Raw genomic sequence first — 18,807 nt, 5'->3', positions numbered from 1 at the left:
ATTTCAAGCATTTTCATATGCATTATTTTATTAGCTCATGAAACCCCTATCCCGTCATATATATAATGCTTGGACTCTTATGCTAATTTGACAATTAAGGAAATCGATGCTCAGAGAGATTGTACAAAATTTTTAAGTTTCAGTTAGTAGCAGAGTCAGGGCTAGAATCCTGTTCTTCTGACTCCTTGTACATAGTTTTTATCACAATATGGTTATGTCTGTGAGAACTGTTAGTTCAGGCCAAAATTTCAAAGCCAAATGTAGATTGGATTTCATATATATTGTGTTTATAATGCCCTTTATGCATTTTGTTTTTCTATTTTTTTTCTATTTTCTACTTTAGGCACATTGGACATGTTGGTTGGGATCCAAATACAGGCTTTGATGTAAGTATGTTTTCAAGTCATATACGTTATAACTCTGTGGAAATGTATTGGCCTATTTTAGATTTTTATTTTTTTTATCATTTTTGTGGTTTCTAGTGTCTATTTGAATGTGCTTGTGTTTTATGTATGTATACGACTGAGGTTTAAAACCATATTATTGTTCTGTCATTCATGGCTAAGTCTCTGAAGACATAGACTAAGATTTTGTGTACCTTGGCTTTATACACTGTATAAATAAAATCCTTGTGCTTTGAAAGCCAAGAGAAGAAAATCATTTCTACCAAGTGATAATTTCAGGGGAATGTATACCAAATTACTAGAAAGTAGTATAATCAAATTCTGAATATTCAGTTGTTGAATTCTCTAGATCTTTATATTCTCCTGTTCTTTTTGGCAGTTTTGCCGTTGTTTTATAGCACTGTGAAACTGCAGCCGGGCGCGGTGGCTCACGCTTGTAATCCCAGCACTTTGGGAGGCCGAGGCGGGCGGATCACGAGGTCAGGAGATCGAGACCACGGTGAAACCCCGTCTCTACTAAAAATACAAAAAAATTAGCCGGGCGTGGTGGCGGGCGCCTGTAGTCCCAGCTACTCGGAGAGGCTGAGGCAGGAGAATGGCATGAACCCGGGAGGCGGAGCTTGCAGTGAGCAGAGATCGCGCCACTGCACTCCAGCCTGGGGGACAGAGCGAGACTCCGTCTCAAAAAAAAAAAAAAAAAATTAATCAGAGTTTGGATACATTATTTTAAAGAGATACTACTTGTGATTGGAGTAAAAAATCTTTTTGGTTATTTTTGTTATAGCTACAGTGTTAACCCTACAAACATACTGAGCACCTCTTTGTGCTGGGCATTGTGCAAGGTGCTTGGGATTACAGGAAGATCCTTGTTCTCAGATTTTCAAATTAATTTACTTTTTTTGTGTTTATTCCTGATTTTTACATACTTACTTAGGACAAGGTAGAATAAATGAGCATTGGAGATGTCTGAATCATGAATAGGCTAACAGAAATCTAAATGAGATGCCCTCTTTTTGAAGGCAGGGAACGAAAAGGAACAATAAGAAAATAGGGAATCTATCCAGTTTTTTTTAAATAAAATATTTGAGTTAGCATATAAGTAATATAAGCATGTTAAAAGTTTAGGCAAAATAATTTCAGAAGGACACAGGTGAGACTTAAAATTATGTTTTTTTTTTAATTGGGATATATTTTTATAGTTAGCAGTTACTTTCTTTTGTAGCTGAATAATTTGGATCCAGAATTGAAGAATCTTTTCGATATGTGTGGAATCTCAGAGGCACAACTTAAAGACAGAGAAACATCAAAAGTTATATATGACTTTATTGAAAAAACAGGAGGTGTTGAAGCTGTTAAAAATGAACTGCGAAGGCAAGGTAACTTTTATCTCTATTCAGCATTCTGTTTTGTTTTAATCTTTTGAGGTCAGTTTCATGGAAAGCAGTTACATTCATACATGTGAACCCTTCCTTCAGCAGAATGTTGAAGTTTATGGACAACTAATGTGGCCCATCACACTATGTCTTAACATTATTTTATTATAACTAAAAAACTTTACAAGGTTTTATTAAGTCTTTATTCATAAAAATCCATACAAAATCTTCCAGCTATTCTATTTTAAAGTAAAAACTTATAGTTGCCTAAATGTTTTACTTAAGGAATCCTATAAACCAGATTTTATTGTAATTCAGAAGTAGTAATTTAAATATAATCACTTTTTAATTAGTAATACATGTATTTTCAGAATGTAAATAATGTAAACTTTCTATTTTGAAATACAAATCCTTTTTCTTGGATAAAGTATAAAATTTTCTTTTGTACCTGAGAGCACAATTTATAACCTTTTAAGATTTGATATTTATTTTAAAGGACCTCGTATTTCAGTTTTGTCTTAATAATTATCACAGTAAAATGCAAATAAAATACTCTAAATTTTCCAATATAACAGTCATCTCTTTGCTACCTTATTAGGACTGCTTTCTTTTCTTCTTGCTGGCTTTTGCATACTGATAATATTGTAGTTAAGCAAAAGCTCTGGTTAAAACATTCTTCTGAAGAACTTAACTATCATTTTAAATTAGGCATTTGGTTTACTTATGTCTTTTTTATTGCCAGTGTTCATTTAAACTTTGATTGATAGATTGACTTATATAGTTCATAAACATTATTATGCCAGTACTGGTCTCAGGATATTTAGATGTAAAGGATTCTCATGCCTCAGCCACCCAAGTAACTGAGATTACAGGCATGCACCACTACACCCTGCTAATTTTTATATTTTTAATAGAAATGGGGTTTTCCCATGTTAGCCAGGTTGGTCTCAAACTCTTGGCCTCAAGTGATCCTCCCGCTTTGGCCTCCCAAAGTGCTGGGATTACAGGCATGAGCCACCATGCTCAGCCAAGTTTATTTTTCTGTTATAGCTTACATTTTCACTGATGTAGAATAAGACTGCTAATATCATGACTACTAGAATAATAGTAATTTTTGTTGATAACTTTAATTTTGCAGTGTATAGAAATTCTCAGTTAATTTCTTAGTAACCAGTTCATGTCTCTGGAATAAGTAATTGAGCATGTCAATGAAGCAACCAGCCTCCCATAATGCCATTACTAGAATTGCAGGCAATTTTTAGAGATACAGACATTATACTATAAAAGTACAAATGTGAATTAAATGACAAAGTCTTACATTTTGAAAGAAAAGCATTATATTTGGGCCTTAGTGCAGATTAATATGAATGAATTCTATTAAGCTATGCTACACTATAATTCTGAATGTGAATTGATTTTATTTAAAAAAAACAAGTGTACTTGATTCTTTTTTAAAGAGGGAAGGTATTTGTTTTTATTAAAATGTAAAATAATGCTAATTAACAAAATGTTTAATTTCATTGATATATTTTGTTACTATTTTGTAAAGTAGAAAATGTTTATTCCCCTTACTTTCAGAACTGGTTCTGTTTTAGCTCATATTTTTTTAAGAACCAATAAGAAAGTGATCTTTAGGCTGACAATTCTCAAAAAAAATTGTGAGATATCATCTGTGCTCAGGTATCTTTGTAAAATAAAATGCAAAGATGAGACCCTTTTTTGATATTATTTGATTTTTATACATGTTAAAATGAATTACTTTTCAATATGATGTTTATGAGAAGAAAAAAGCATGCCTTTTTTTCTGTTTGCATTTCAGCACCACCACCTCCACCACCATCAAGGGGAGGGCCACCTCCTCCTCCTCCCCCTCCACACAACTCAGGTCCTCCTCCTCCTCCTGCCAGGGGAAGAGGCGCTCCTCCCCCACCACCTTCAAGAGCTCCCACAGCTGCACCTCCACCACCGCCTCCTTCCAGGCCAAGTGTAGCAGTCCCTCCACCACCACCAAATAGGATGTACCCTCCTCCACCTCCAGCCCTTCCCTCCTCAGCACCTTCAGGGCCTCCACCACCACCTCCATCTGTGTTGGGGGTAGGGCCAGTGGCACCACCCCCACCGCCTCCACCTCCACCTCCACCTGGGCCACCGCCCCCCGCTGGCCTGCCTTCTGATGGGGACCATCAGGTTCCAACTACTGCAGGAAACAAAGCAGCTCTTTTAGATCAAATTAGAGAGGGTGCTCAGCTAAAAAAAGTGGAGCAGAACAGTCGGCCAGTGTCCTGCTCTGGACGAGATGCACTGTTAGACCAGATACGACAGGGTATCCAACTAAAGTCTGTAAGTAAGCTTTTTTTTTTTTTTTTTTTTTCATTTTAGATTCTCTATCATAATGGAATTTTAAAGTAATTTATTGAAAGACATTTTTGAAAAGTGTATTCTTTTTTTTCTCTTGCTAATTCATTCTTAACCCTATAAATTTAAAAATACTTTTACATGCAATGACATGCACAAATTTTTAATTCAGCTTTGATACATCTCTGTAGCCATGTAACCCATATCTCTATATCCAAATGTAGGGTATTTCTATCACCCCAGAAGGTTTTCTCATACCTCTTCCCAGTTAATTTTTCCATAAACAATCACTGATCTAATCACCATAGATTAGTTTTACCTATTCTAGAACTTCATATGAATGGAATTTTACAGGATGTTTGCAATTCATTGTTCTAGACTTTGCTTTCAAATAAAAGGTACTTTAAAGAAAAATCCTTATTAAGCTATGAGAATTAAAAATAGCCCTACTTGAAACCAATTGCGATCACCTTAGGAAATCTAAACCGGTAGCTTTATGAAAATTAAATCATGTTCCAAAGTTTTCACGTTCTAAAATTTAGATTAGTAGAGAATCAGACTAAAAAAAATGGAAAGAGTTGTAATAGAATTTCTGACAGTGATGGCAAATATATTTAGGATTATCTGATTTGGATGAGGTAATCATTTAATCTTACAGGTCATTTAATCTTCTAGAGTTCAGCAAACATTTTTCTATAAAGGATCAGGTAGTAAAATTTTAGGCTTATATAGGCAATATGGCCTCTTGTGACCACTTAGCTTTGCTGTTTTACCACAGAAGCACCACAGACAATACATAAATGAATGGACATTCTTGTGTTCTATAAAACTGTATTTGGACACTGAAATTTGAATTTTATATAACTTTCACATATCAAAAATACTCATTTTCTTTCAGCCATTTAAAAATGTAAAAATCAAGCTTAGTTTTTAGATAGTTTAAAAAAAAAAATCCAAGAACAGGCCAGATTTGGCCCATGAGCTCTAGTTTGCTGACTCCTGTCCTAGAACCTAACCTGTCTACATTTACATACTTCTTTTGGAGCCTTTTATAACATGTTCTCCAGGACTTCAGGCAGGTCATGGATGATACAGTTTTTCTGTGAAGTAAATGGAGATGACAGAGGATGTTTTAATTGATAATTATTTCCCAGTATAGGAATTAAAGTAACTTTCTAGATCTCAGAAACTGTCTAAAAGGAGAGTAATAGATAGGAAGCACAACTAATTGAATGAAAACATGTAAACGTTAGCATAGATTTAAGAAGACTCTGATCTTTAAAATATATCTAGGTCTTTACATGTATTCAGGATGACACTTAAACCTATGAACAATCATCTCTGTTCTCTTTCCCCATTTAGATCAGACCAAAGGCCTGTCAAGAGCAGTTGAAGAACTTTAAAGAGTGGTTAGTGGGGAGAATTAATGTCAAAATGACCACAGCCCAGCTTTTACCTTGGAATTTCTGCTAGTTCCTGTGTCATTCTCATTCCCGTAACTCTCACTCCTAACCCACCTTTTTGTTTTCCCTTTTCTATTTCCTTTTCACAAACCAACTTTTGTTTCTTTCTCTCATTTAGCTATAATAAGGTGATTTTAAATTTTTAATGAATAAAGTTGTATCCTCATTTATTTTAAAAAGTTGTAAGAGTTAAATTTGTTTACTTTCTGCATAACTTTGTCCCATGCCAATACTCCATTTCTTTCCATATTTTCTATTCTAAGTGTTGGATGGGGGCCATTTTTATCCTAAATAATCACTTTCCTTTTGATTGCATTTATTGCAATCATAGAGTGCATAATCAGTGAACTATTGGCATGTTATACATGTAATCTGGGTTCATTGTTTTTCTAAAAAAACCATTTTGTGGTTGAAATTTCTATGTCTATGTTTCTTTAAATTTTTTGAGTAAATCATCAATTTATTCTGTGATGAATATGATTAACATAAAACCATAGATTAAAGAGCTAGTAGGAGGTATTAAATACTCACATATATTTTTGAATTCCATGATTTCAGTACCTCAAATAGTACCTTGTTCAAGTAAGCACTTCAAAAAATGTGTTTGATGAGAGTGTGCTCACTTCTGCTTTGTGCTCTCTGCTTTACATTATCACATTGCTTAAAGGTAGTCTAAATGTCCCTACCGCTGTTGTACCTCCTTGAGAGCCTTGTGCAGAAATACAAAGCTCTGAAACTCTGTTATCTTTCTTCATTTGTGATACTTCTATACTGGAAATAGTTAATACATAATGTTTAAAGCCAAAATACTAAGGAATGAATCTGTATCTTAGGGGGAACCACTTTGAATTTTTTTAAAAAAGGTGTTTACTCCAGAAAGAACAAGGAGTATTAGAAGAAGAATCGTACAGATCAAAATGGAAAGTTTGTCTTAATAAAATAATTGTCTTTGGGAAATGATTAAGAATTTCAAAAATATATATTATATATATGTATGTATTAAAACATAGGTAATCATTTAGTACAGCTGTGCTGTTTCATCTTTAATTATAATTTTTTTTTTTTTTCCTGAATGCACTTTAGCACAGATGGAATTACTTCAGTTAGGGATTGTTACTTGCCTAGTGAGGCAGGTACATTTTGAAAGTTGCTCAACTCAATCTCCTTAAAAAGAAATTATATACTATGAGAAAAGAGGTTCATTTTGAAGGTATAAATATAACATAAAGGTGTAAAGCTGAATTTTTATAGACAAATAAGTTTCTACCGTTGTTTTTCAGTATCTTCAGTGTGCTTCCCACATAACAACTCTGGAGTCTAAATATTACCCTCTGTTTATAACATGAAGTCCCTTGATAATAGCTTTAAAGTTGATCACCTAAGTCTGTGTGTGCTGGAATAAACAGAAGTAACCCAGCAAGTATTATTCAGGAGAGGGTTTGTTATCTGAACATAAACATAGATTTGGAAATGTATTGTTGGCTTATACATGAAGATGGAAAGGAAATATTTTTAAATAATATCTTTAAGGCAGCAGTTTGTTTCTTGTTAATTTAATCTTGTCCTGCACTTGCCAGTTTGATACCTTTTTTGTCTTTTACAGTAAGAAGTGATTCTAAGACAGTAGGACTTTCTGGAGACAAAGATTCTTTGCTAAGGATTTATTACTGAGTTTTGCTAACTTTGTTTTCCAAGGTGTCTGATGGCCAAGAGTCTACACCACCAACACCTGCACCCACTTCAGGAATTGTGGGTGCATTAATGGAAGTGATGCAGAAAAGGAGCAAAGCCATTCATTCTTCAGGTAGAGAGAGTGTGTGCGCGTGTGTGTTTAATAAATTTGAATGTTTGACGTTCTGTTATTTTTATTTCTGTCTTTGCTAGCTTTCTCTCTGCTAATTGAGTAACTACTGATGTGGGCTCTAGGGTATATTTTAAAAAGTTGTCACATCTGTGACTAGTCTCTCTGAGACTTAACAAATGCAACACCACCACAGCCATAGCCATAAATTGAAAGAACAGCTTTGGGAATATTGACAGTTTTGTTTCCTATATCAGGAAATGCTAATAGACTACCTAGCAAACAACCTTTAAACAAAGCTTGAGATTTTTAGATCTCATTCCTGTGACATTACTGTGACATAAACAATTCAGGGCCGGGTACGGTGACTCACACATGTAATCCCAGCACTTTGGGAGGCCGAGGTGGGTGGATCACCTGAGGTCGGGAGTTCGAGACCAGCCTGGCCAACATGGAGACACTCCATCTCTACTAAAAATACAAAAAAATTAGCCGGCGTGGTGGCGCATGCCTGTAATTCCAGCTACTCGCGAGGCTGAGGCAGGAGAATTGCTTGAACCTGGGAGGCAGAGGTTGTGGTGAGCCAAGATCGCACCATTGCACTCCAACCTGGGCCACAAGAGCAAAACTTTGTCTCAAAAATAAAATAAATAAATAATAAAAATAAAAATAAATTGGGCCATTTACCTCATCTGTGAGGATTAGGGCTAAGAATTTAAGTAATTTTTACTGTTTCTAGAGTTTGCTAAAGAATACTAACTTTTTTTAAACCTTTCTTTTTCATTTTCTAAAAGGTTGATTTGAACAAACCAGTACCTATTCTGAGGTTATTATTAAACATATACATACCACCATATAAATGAATATTGCTTTAAAGAAAGAACAAGAATGTGAGTTTTGCTGATTGGAGTAGTTGCGGTTTGCTAAATAGCTTTTCCAACATGATGTGCTAGAATCAGATCTTTCTTCTTATTAGATTTATTTAATCTCTGTGAGCCTCAGTTTCTTGTTTGTTACATTCAGAGAACTCACGAAGCGTATAGATGTGAGAATTAAATAGTATGTCACTAATCAGCAGATTGCCTAGCACATAGTAGGTGCCCAATAAATGTTACCTTCCTTTTGTTTCTCTGTAAGGATGTGCATGTTTTAAGATCCTTGAGCAATGTTTGTTTTCCTTAAATAGGCATATTTGTACCTACCCTCCATTACAGAGATAGAGGTAAATATTTATTGTGGAATAATAATAAAATTTTAACAACAAAAAAAAAAGTCCCTGCCTTCATTGACATGCATTAGGTCTAATGAGAGAGAGAGAGAGACAAGCAATAAACAAAGCAAACTAGAAAAACATATAGTATGTTAAATGGTGACATGAACTAAGGACAAAAGTCTTAACAGAAAAGGGAAATAGGAGCAGACTGTTGAGAGAGAGGTTCATTTTGAAATGATAAAGGATGATAAGCGACAATAAAGCCTAACTGAGGTGACATTTGAGAAAAGACCAGCAGTTCAGGAAGTGAACCATGTAGAAACTAGGGAAAGTGTATCCGATGAAAAGAACAGAAAATGTAAAGTCTGTGAGGTTGAGAAACAATGAGGAGATCAGGGAGCTTGCAAGGGAGGGAGGGAAAGAATAGTAAGGAATGAAATACAAGAAGTAGTATGAGGCCAGTGGTAAGGCTTTGGAGACCCCTGAAAGTGCACTATCTTTTATTCTGAATGTGATGGGAAGCCATTGGAGGGTTTTTAGCAGAGGTGTAGTAATGATCCAAGCAAGAGGTGATGGAGGCTTGAACCAGGTTTATAGCACCAATGAGAAGTGGTTAAATATTAGTTATATTTTGAATGTGGAGATCACTGGGTTTGATGATGGTTTGAAAGTGAAGGTTGAAGAAAAAGAAGAGTGCAAGATGACTCTTGCAAGATGACTCTTGCACAGTTGTTCAAGGTTTTTTTTTTTTTTTTTTTGAGACGGAGTCTCGCTCTGTCGCCCAGGCTGGAGTGCAGTGGCACAATCTCGGCTCACTGCAAGCTCCGCCTCCCGGGTTCATGCCATTCTCCTGCCTCAGCCTCTCCGAGTAGCTGGGACTACAGGCGCCCGCCACCACGCCCGGCTAATTTTTTGTATTTTTTGTAGAGACGGGGTTTCACTGTGGTCTCGATCTCCTGACCTCATGATCCGCCCGCCTCGGCCTCCCAAAGTGCTGGGATTACAAGCGTGAGCCACCACGCCCAGCCTGTTCAAGGTTTTTGACTTGAACAACTGGAAAAGGGAAAGACTTAGGAAGAAAAAGTTTGAGAGGGAAGATTAGGAGTTTGGTTTTACATATTAAATTTGAGATACCTATTAATTCAACTATAGATGTGGAATAGGCATTTGGTTATGAGTCTGGAAGTCAGGAGAGGTCTGAATTGTTAAATTGCATGTCAATAGGATATACATAGACACATGGCATTTAAAGTTATGGTTATGTCTATGGTATAGTCTTCTTTAGCAAATTCTAAAAACAGTGAAAATTACCTAAATTCTTAGCCCTAATCCTCACAGATGAGGTAAACTGCCTGAATTTTTTATGTCATAGTGATGTCACAGGAATGAGATCTAAAAATTTCAAGCTTTGTTTAGAGGTTGTTTGCTAGGAAGGGATAAAGAAAGGTCTTCATTCATTCATAAAGAAATGTAAGGCTTCTGTGAACTACATGATTCTGAAAAAGCATTTATTCTATGCTGGTATCTGTGAGTTCTGCTAAATATTTCCCTACAATAAGTGTTTTTTTTAAATAATATATAACAGTCATGCTAATATAATGAAAATATAGGTTGGTTTTTACTTATTTTCAGACCCATTTATTTTAACTATTAGTATTTCTGTGGTCGTACCTGATGATGGAATTATTAGCTACTTCTTCCTCTTCACCATAGATACTGATAAGTTTCTGTCTTTTGTCACTCTGCAATGCCAGCATAGTCAGGTGTCTTTGATGCTTTTCATCCAGGTAAATTTTGTGAAGCATGTCTAGCAAAATCTGGTAGCAAATTATTTCCCTTGCTAGAAAAGTAAACAGAAATTAACAAGACTCAATTGAACTTTCCAAATAAATTCTGTGACAATTTAGAGCTGACCATCAGACTTAAATAAATAAATAATAAATAATTATTGTTTTAAAAGTAACAACTTAATTTAGGGCTAAGAGAAGATAACATTGCCTCTCTTGGGCTTCTGTTAATTTTCAAGTTCTAATACTAGAGCTCCAGTACTTCTTCAAATACTACCTTCACACAATCAATTTTACATGAGAAAAATAGAAGAAAAAGATTGTTCTGTGTTCTGTACATGTAACCCACACATATTTCACGTAGTCTTACTGGCTGTTTATCATTATCAAGTACAATTACTCATCTGCTGTCCCACTTTATATACTTGGCCTTCATGGGTCCTATATATATATTTATATACATATTTATATGTATTTATATATTTATATATAGGTATATGTGTTTATGTTTATATATAGGTATATATATTTATACATATTTTATATATAGGTATATAAAGAGGTTAAATATGGAAAGTCAGTATAATATAGAAGTATGCTTATAAAATCTGATGATATCTAAATATTCCTTCAACAAATATTTATTGAACAGCTGATGTGTAGTGCTGTTTTGGTGTTGAGGATACAGTGAAAAATAATATAGGCAAGATCCCTGCTGTCATGGAGCTTAATAGATAAAGTACAATAATTTTAGATATTAGCAAGTGATATGAGGAAAATAAAATGGGATAGGCAGTTACTGATTATGGGGAAGGGCTATACTTTACATATGATGATCAGGAAAGGCCTCTCTGAGGAAGCAGTTTTTGAATGGTTTCTGAATGATGAAAAGATTCAGTTTAACAGAAGAAATAGCTACTGCAGAAGTTCTAAAGCCAGAATAAGATTGGTAAGTTTAAGGGACAGAAAGGAGACCATCTTACTAGAGAGAGTGACTTGAAGGGAGAGTACATTATGAGAAAAGTTTGGGGAGAGAGAGAGACAATAACTGGGCAAATCATGTAAGTCTTGTGGAGGGAGGTAACATCAGATTTCATTCAAATAGCAGTGGTAGCTGCAGGAGGACTTTAAGAAGGGTAGCAACATATTTTTTAAACTTGGAATTTAAATAATATCACTCCATTTGCTCTGAGTCAAATAGACTCTAGAGTTGCAATAATCCAAGCAGGATGTGATGGTGGTGTGGAGAGTAGCAGTGAAAGAGGTGAAAAAGAGCAGGCTTGGTAATTGGATCATGAAAAAGGAGGAAGTAATAATAATTTCTAGGTTTTTGGCCTGATTATGTGACAGGATGGTGATGCCATTTATTGAGATGGAGCAGCAGACCAGGATGGAGCAGGAAAAGAAGATGGGAAGGAAATAGAAGTTTTGAGTTTGAGAATCCATATGAAGAGTACAAGAAGGCAGTTGGATTTGTGACAGAAAGGTCAACCCAGATGTGATTTTATACATTAACAGGTTGAAATTTGTCACATAGATATTAAGGAACTAGAACCATTGTCTTCTGAACCCTGTTTTAATCTTTAGTTTACTATCATACTCTATAAATATATTTCTTTAGATTCACTTTAAACTGTTTTAGTAACTAGATTCTTCTGGGAGTCACATTATCTGTGTTTCAGGAGTTAAATAATTGGAGAAACCACCGAAGAATTATGTAATGTCATTTTATTTATACGTATGTTTTAATTGTCTTGATGATTTTCTTGTAGATGAAGATGAAGATGAAGATGATGAAGAAGATTTTGAGGATGATGATGAGTGGGAAGACTGATCTATATATTATATATATATATTTTTAAGGTGAAATACTAAACACTACTTTCTGTCTGTGGATTCTGTAAAATTATCATGTAAATGTTCTACCAATTTGCTGTATATTTTTGTTGCCTTTTTTGCTTTTTTTTAATCTGTGCAATACCTCATTTAATCTGTAAAGGTTTGTCGTAATCCTCTACAAAGCTACTCCCTGTTATTGTGTGCAAGTTTACACCAGGATGCTCACTTGATTTGTGAATATTTTTCATTCCATCAACAAGGGAGTTTAAATACTATATGTGAGACTGACAAAAACCTTAATGTAATTTACTTATAATGCCAGAAGGAAAACACTATTTTCATACCCTACTTTTTCTGTACCTAAATTTTCTTAAAAAGAAATCTAGTATAGCACTACATTCTTTTTTAAGTGATGCAAACCTTAGTTTCTTTAGCCCCTTTATTTTGAATACAATGCTACATATGAATGTTGAAGCTGATACATTGCACAGTTCTGTAGACATCACTACACCCGATGCAGTTTCTCAAATTTTAGCAATATGCTCTACATAAAATCACTACAGAGATACTAGTGGGGAAGACGAGTAACACACCTCTTACAGTAATACTGCCTGTTATTGGTATAGCAGTGGTATTTGCAGACTGGGATCATAAGGAGCCCTTACATACTTGTTATTGACTGAGGTTATTTTTATGCTGTAGCAAATGTGACAGGCTCTTTTTAGCAAAACTTTTGAAAATTTTTTTGGTATTACTCTGAAACAAAATTTAAGTTGGAGTTTCGGGGATTTAGGGAGTAGTTTTCATTCTACATGAACTGAAGTAATATTATGGTAACTCCAATATTTGGTTAAAAAAACTATACAAATCAGAATAGTATTAAAATACTGTAGAATTTTAGGATTTTTATTTTGCACTTTGTGTGGATTGAGGTGTTCTGAAATACCAACCATAAAAATGTAATCGAGTTGGCAAAGGTATGCGCTGAGACACGGAACCGAACATGCATTGATTTGGATAACTTTTGAGGGTTTTTGTCAAATAGCATGTGAAGGGTTACATTTTTTTTAAAAGATTGGTGGTCCCAATGTCAAATTTCTTGGAACACATAACTGAATGATAGATTTTTTTTTTTTAAAGATAAAACTTTACAACCTGCACATTTGTTATGCATACTAAATGGTGTGTTAAAATTAGGGTTTCTTTGCCTCTCTACAGTACACTAATCTGCCTAAAGGTGGTTGTTTCATATTTATAATGCTAATTATCATACCTACCTACTTTAAATTTTAGGTAGAAAATTATCTGATTTAAATACAGACATATTTTTCTCACATTGAGTCATATGCATAATGTAGTTCCAAATGTATTTCATTACTATAGTCACAATATCCAACTAAAAATTACGCTATCTAGAATTGTACCGACCAAAATCTCGTATTGGCAGATCTTGACAGGCTGGACCTGCAAGATGTGGCTTGAATTTAACCATTTATTACATAATCTCTAGTGATCATGCATCTAGTTATCATAAGAAATAATTTAAAAGGTTTTGTTGCTGAAAGCAGTAAGTGGTGCAGTAAAATACTTAAGTTATTCAAAGAATGTTATCTTTCTTGCAAGAGTAATTTAAGCACATGGGAAAGAGTCTAGACTTTTTGTTTCTTGCAACAACAGTGCCCTCTGCTGCTAGAAACCTTTTTCTACTTACTATCATTTTTATTGTGGCTTGAGCTCAGTCAATCTGGTGCAGATGAGGCTGGACAACTACTAACCAATAAAATCAGGAGTTTGTACAAAAGTTAAATGGGACATTATAATTATTTTAAGTAATGTTAATTGAAAATTTTTTTCTTTTTGACAATATAAAAATTTTTAATTTCCTAGAAATGTCTTCAAGGTAATGCCAATTTAAGATCCCTCTTAACTTTTGGCCAAGAAATTCTAGATTTTCCAGCTGACTTTGGTATAATATATATTTATCAGGAACTTCTCTCAGCAGAGAGTACCCATTCTTCGAGTTCAAAGCACAGTTTTAAACATGTAAAATGGATATATAATTTGCCAAAGGTAATTGGTTTATTCTTTTTTTCTTAAAGAAAAAAAGACATTGGTTGTTGTTGCAAAAAGTCTAAATTACTATTTGTTGAAACACACAGCAGCTGTGGAGTTCAGTCCAGGCATGAAGACTAAATCTGCTTTACCAAGTAAGGTGTAAGGTTGCATGTTTCAGTCCTCTACCATCCTGCACCGTGAGCAGCACTATACCTGTGCGTTGTCTGAAAGCCTTCCGTATATTCTCCAGCTAAGTGGTCGTCTGGTAGCCTTTGCATTTAACAAACTAGCATGAGGCTTTTTATATCTAAATGCTACGTGATAGACAATTTCAGCTAGCCACATATTGTATGTATGAGATTCATAAAGACTTTCAATCATTTCATTTTCAAACAACTGAAATTTTGTTTAGTATGTGAATTCTTTTTTTGAAATGTATAGTGAATAGGATGTTGCACTGGTGGCAATTCATCATGGAGCATAATAAAATTAATTTGACCCAAATAGTATAAAATAATGTGTTTCATTTGTTTATTGTTAAGAGAGTAAAATAGGTTTAAAATTTTTAAACTGTATGGCGAAGGGCACAGAGCGATCAATGTTAATGGTTGATGTTTTCAGCAGACTGCGTGCCCTGAGAGTTAAGAGTGTGCCATTAAATAAACATGGTGAGCAGAAGAATGTTACACCCTGTTCTGTTGGGAAACATGACAGCTGCTCAGCAGCTCCCCTAGAAGCCACTGCTGTCGTTTACAGAGCATTGACATTGCAAGGTCAAATTGTTTGGAACTCTTCCACATAGCAGAAATGTTGAAGTTTTCTGAATCAGAATGATATTGGAGTTTATTGGTAGTTTCAATAAATGCCAAATATAGCAGTTTGTATGGGACATAAGTAGCTTTTAATAAATGATATCAAAGAGGGTGCTTGTTTTAAACGGGAAACTGTTTTTGATAAATAGAATTTTCTGTTTCACTGACCCTGGCACAAGTGGGTGTCTGAAGACTAAACTGAGTTGCGGAATTCAGAGTGTAGGATGCTACAAAATTCCTTTTTAAGAGCTTTGGCCAAATTTAACCATTTCAAGAGTAATACGTTCTATTAAAAAGTTGTTTCTGTTGTACAAATGTGAACATAAGAATATATTAGACCTTTAAAAGAATTTTTTAAAGAGAAGTGAAATATGCCTAAGAATTGTTTCTGTCACATCATTTTTATCTAATCAACAGAGGGGATTCCCGAGATAACTCTTGTTTTAGAAACGGAGGTCCTAAAGGACAAGTATAGAGATAGGGCTTATTTATAGTACAATAGAAAAGCCTGTATGGAAAAGTTGGGAAATTTTACCTTCCACATTTATTGACATTGTCACATCTCACCTCCAAAACACAGCATTCTTTATTCTCTTGATCATTTATTCATGGATTGAAAAAAAACAAAAACCTTGCTTTCTAAGGAAGCCTCTGGGAAAGGTATAGTACACTGTTATGAATATGTTAGAGAACATGCTTTGCAGCTACCGCCTTTACTTCTGTATGTGATACGTGGCATCCTCCATTGCCATGAGGAGCCTATTGAAAAATTTGTCTCTGGATGCATCTGCCATAGGTTTTTCCAAAAAAAGAAAAGCATCACAGATTGTGCTAACTGTTGATACAGTGTTTACTATTAAACAAGTCCAGTGTGACTCCAAATTGGCCATGCACACCATCAAGATTGACAAGTCAAGATAAGAGTAGCACACAATTATTTTGAGTAAAACATAACAGATTGTAGTTTATAGGTGGTTTCAGTCTAATCAGATGTTTGTGTATTGGGGCATTTCTAGTAAACTTGAAGTAGTCCCTAAATTAACAACCACAAAAAGTCTACCTTAGGATTTTTTTTAAAAAAAGTTTCTATTTAACAGCAAGTTCAATTTCAGCAGTATCAGATTGCATTATAGAACTTGAACAAAACACTATTTTCTGTCTTGAATTGCTTAGCAGTTCATGACCTAAATTTTGTCTTGTCTTAGCTATTGCTAGATGTGTGAAGATTTTCATCAAGGCCTAATTTTAAGGATTTTTTAACATCAATATCATCATATTATGAACTAAATGTGTGGTGGACATTAAGATACAACAGTGGATAGGATAGGTCCCCACCCACATTTACATCATTTAAATCTAACATACTTATTTCATAAATGAAAGACGTTTGAAGACCATTGAATTATATGAGAACAGAGGCATGTGGACACCACCAAGCCTGTTCTCTAATTTTGCAGGTGAGGGTGTTCATATTCACAGTGCTTGTGGGGCTTGCCCAAGGTTAATTAAAGTATCTACTAGAAGCCAGATCTGACTAGTTCAGCTGCTGTTTCTCATGCACCATAATCCTATTGTATGCCTTTCTCTTTTCTTAAGAATAAACGCAGATTTAGTTTGTTTCTGGCTACAAATGTCACCCTTTATCATATCATCTGGATGTTGATAGACGCCGCCAACATCCTGTGTCCATCTCTAACCAGAAAAGCTGGCTTGCTTTGAGGAGCCAGCCTGTAACTCTGATGCATGTGATTGTATTTTGGCTCATTGGCAGCAGTCATCCTACATTGCCCAAGCATTTGGTCATCACAGGGCACTTCTGTCATCTAGTACAGAGTTCAAATGAGGTTGAGCTTTTCTTTCTACAACCAAATTATTTTTGTTAGTTTCTTGCAGAAACTATAGGCATTGTTTTTACTTAGACATAAGTATTTCATAAGTCTACAGTCAACTTGTCTGATAGAAAATTAGTTTAAGAATTATTAATTTTCTGAATAATTTTGATCAACAGCTGCACTGTCAATGTAAAGACCGGGAGTTCTTCCAAGGACCACAAGGACAAACAATGCTTCAAATCCAACTTCCTGGCTTTATTATTGATGAGAGAGAGGGAGATCCTAACTTGGTTGCATGTATTTCAACCTTACTGGAAAAGAGGCAGGAAAATAAAATGTGGATCTCATATTTGTGGAACAAATACAAGAAACAAATGAAAAGGCATTATCATGTCCGGTTAACTATGGGAAAACAAAGCTGTTCATGTCTCAGTTCTATAGTTGTCTTAAAGGCAAGTATAATTTAGCTCCTTAAATCAGCGACTGACCTAATTTTTTTTTTTTTTTTTAGCCAGGGTGGGAATCTAAGGAGGCAGAGAACAGAAAGGAGAGTTTGTGTTTGTAAGCATATTGTGGTGATCAGGGGAATGCTCAGCAAGTAGAATTAAGAAATGCATTTGAATCTCCATTTTGAGAGACGAAAACTAGTTCTGGAGGAGGAGATCATATTTGTGTTTTGTTTATTGAGCAAGGATGTGAATGCATAAGGGCCAAACTTTTCCTTAATTGTGTTAGCTAAAGCTCAAAACTACACCTGACCATTCAAGTGTAAGGTTTTTTTTTTGTTTTTTTTTTTGTTTTTTTTTAAGTTTTCTGAACTTTGCTGTAGATACAAGCATAACCCTAGTATTTCAACCACATTCTTTCCAACCCACCAGTAAATGGACCTTATGATTCAATTTAAGAGGCCTTGCTTTGGCCATGGTTGAATATCTGGATGCTATAGAACGTGCTTATAATGGACTTGCTGCCCAGAGATGTTTAGGAAGTTCAAGTAGATTCTGAGCCAGATGGTTGTTTGAGATCTGCATCAGTGCGCAAAAGTTCTGTAGCCAACATACTGCATTAACTTGACACGGTTTAGGCCAGTTAGACTGTGCGAAGAGAGGTAGTCTGCACACACTACATGAGCCCTTTAGCACCCTATTCGCTTTAGCACTTTCATCACTTTGTTTTCCGAAAACTCAAAACAGCGGAAAAACTGATTCGTTATGGGAATCACGGTATGTTTCATGGTTTTTGTTTGTTTCCAAATTGTCTAAGTCATACTAACCAAGATCATTCAACCAGCTTAGGAAAAACAGATTGTGCATTTGAGTTCAGTTTTGATTCTGTAAAGACTTTGCAAAGCCTACTTCACTAATTATGTACTACTGTTAAATGGTATTTGAAAGGTTGTTGGAAAAGATAGGGTAACTTATATGCACAGAAAAAAGAAATGTAGTTGCCCTTTCCACTGCATGGCAGGTTAACACTTCAGTGTAGCCTTATCTTTGTATCTTGGTCTTGCCTTGTGATATTAGGATTGTGGTAATGATCCTACTTATGAACTGCTTGACATAGTAAACTTTGGGGTATCTTTCAACTTGTGAAAAACTATCGCTCTATCTTCACATTGGTAAGATTTTCCACAAAATTGAGGGTAGAGATAGGCATTGTAAAACTGTAAAGGAATTTTTTCTGAAGGTTTTCCCCAGGAAGCTTTTAAATATACAAGTTTCTTAAATATTAATAGGAAATGGTGACTAAAGGAATAAAGAACAGAAATGTAAGGAGATGTTCTGCTAATTAATATTCCTGAGTCTTCAGAAATTTCCAGAAGTATGATTTGTTTTCAAAGCCAATGGATAAATGCACTTGAATGCAAGTATTA

The 18,807-nt window shown here is 34.9% G+C and overlaps 1 protein-coding gene across 3 annotated transcripts in view; it reads left to right on the top strand.

Moving 5' to 3' along the window:
• Positions 1-18,548, top strand: part of WASL (WASP like actin nucleation promoting factor) — a 71,760-nt gene extending 53,212 nt beyond the window's left edge. Inside the window, exons 7-12 of one of the 3 annotated variants that reach the window (XM_058426313.1) lie at positions 344-386; positions 1,627-1,780; positions 3,597-4,117; positions 7,291-7,399; positions 12,169-12,259; positions 17,111-18,548. In XM_058426313.1, coding sequence (XP_058282296.1) covers positions 344-386; positions 1,627-1,780; positions 3,597-4,117; positions 7,291-7,399; positions 12,169-12,230 — 889 coding nt within the window. In that variant the 3' untranslated portion in view covers positions 12,231-12,259; positions 17,111-18,548. The other 2 variants (XM_058426316.1, XM_058426321.1) reach the window with 2 other exon arrangements.
• The last annotated feature ends 259 nt before the right edge of the window (positions 18,549-18,807 follow it).

This window comes from Hylobates moloch, unplaced genomic scaffold (assembly GCF_009828535.3).
Source record: "Hylobates moloch isolate HMO894 unplaced genomic scaffold, HMol_V3 SCAFFOLD_1, whole genome shotgun sequence".
Classification (NCBI taxonomy): Eukaryota; Metazoa; Chordata; class Mammalia; order Primates; family Hylobatidae; genus Hylobates; species Hylobates moloch.
Note: the sequence above shows the minus strand (reverse complement) of the source record. Positions and strands in the feature narration are given on the sequence as shown.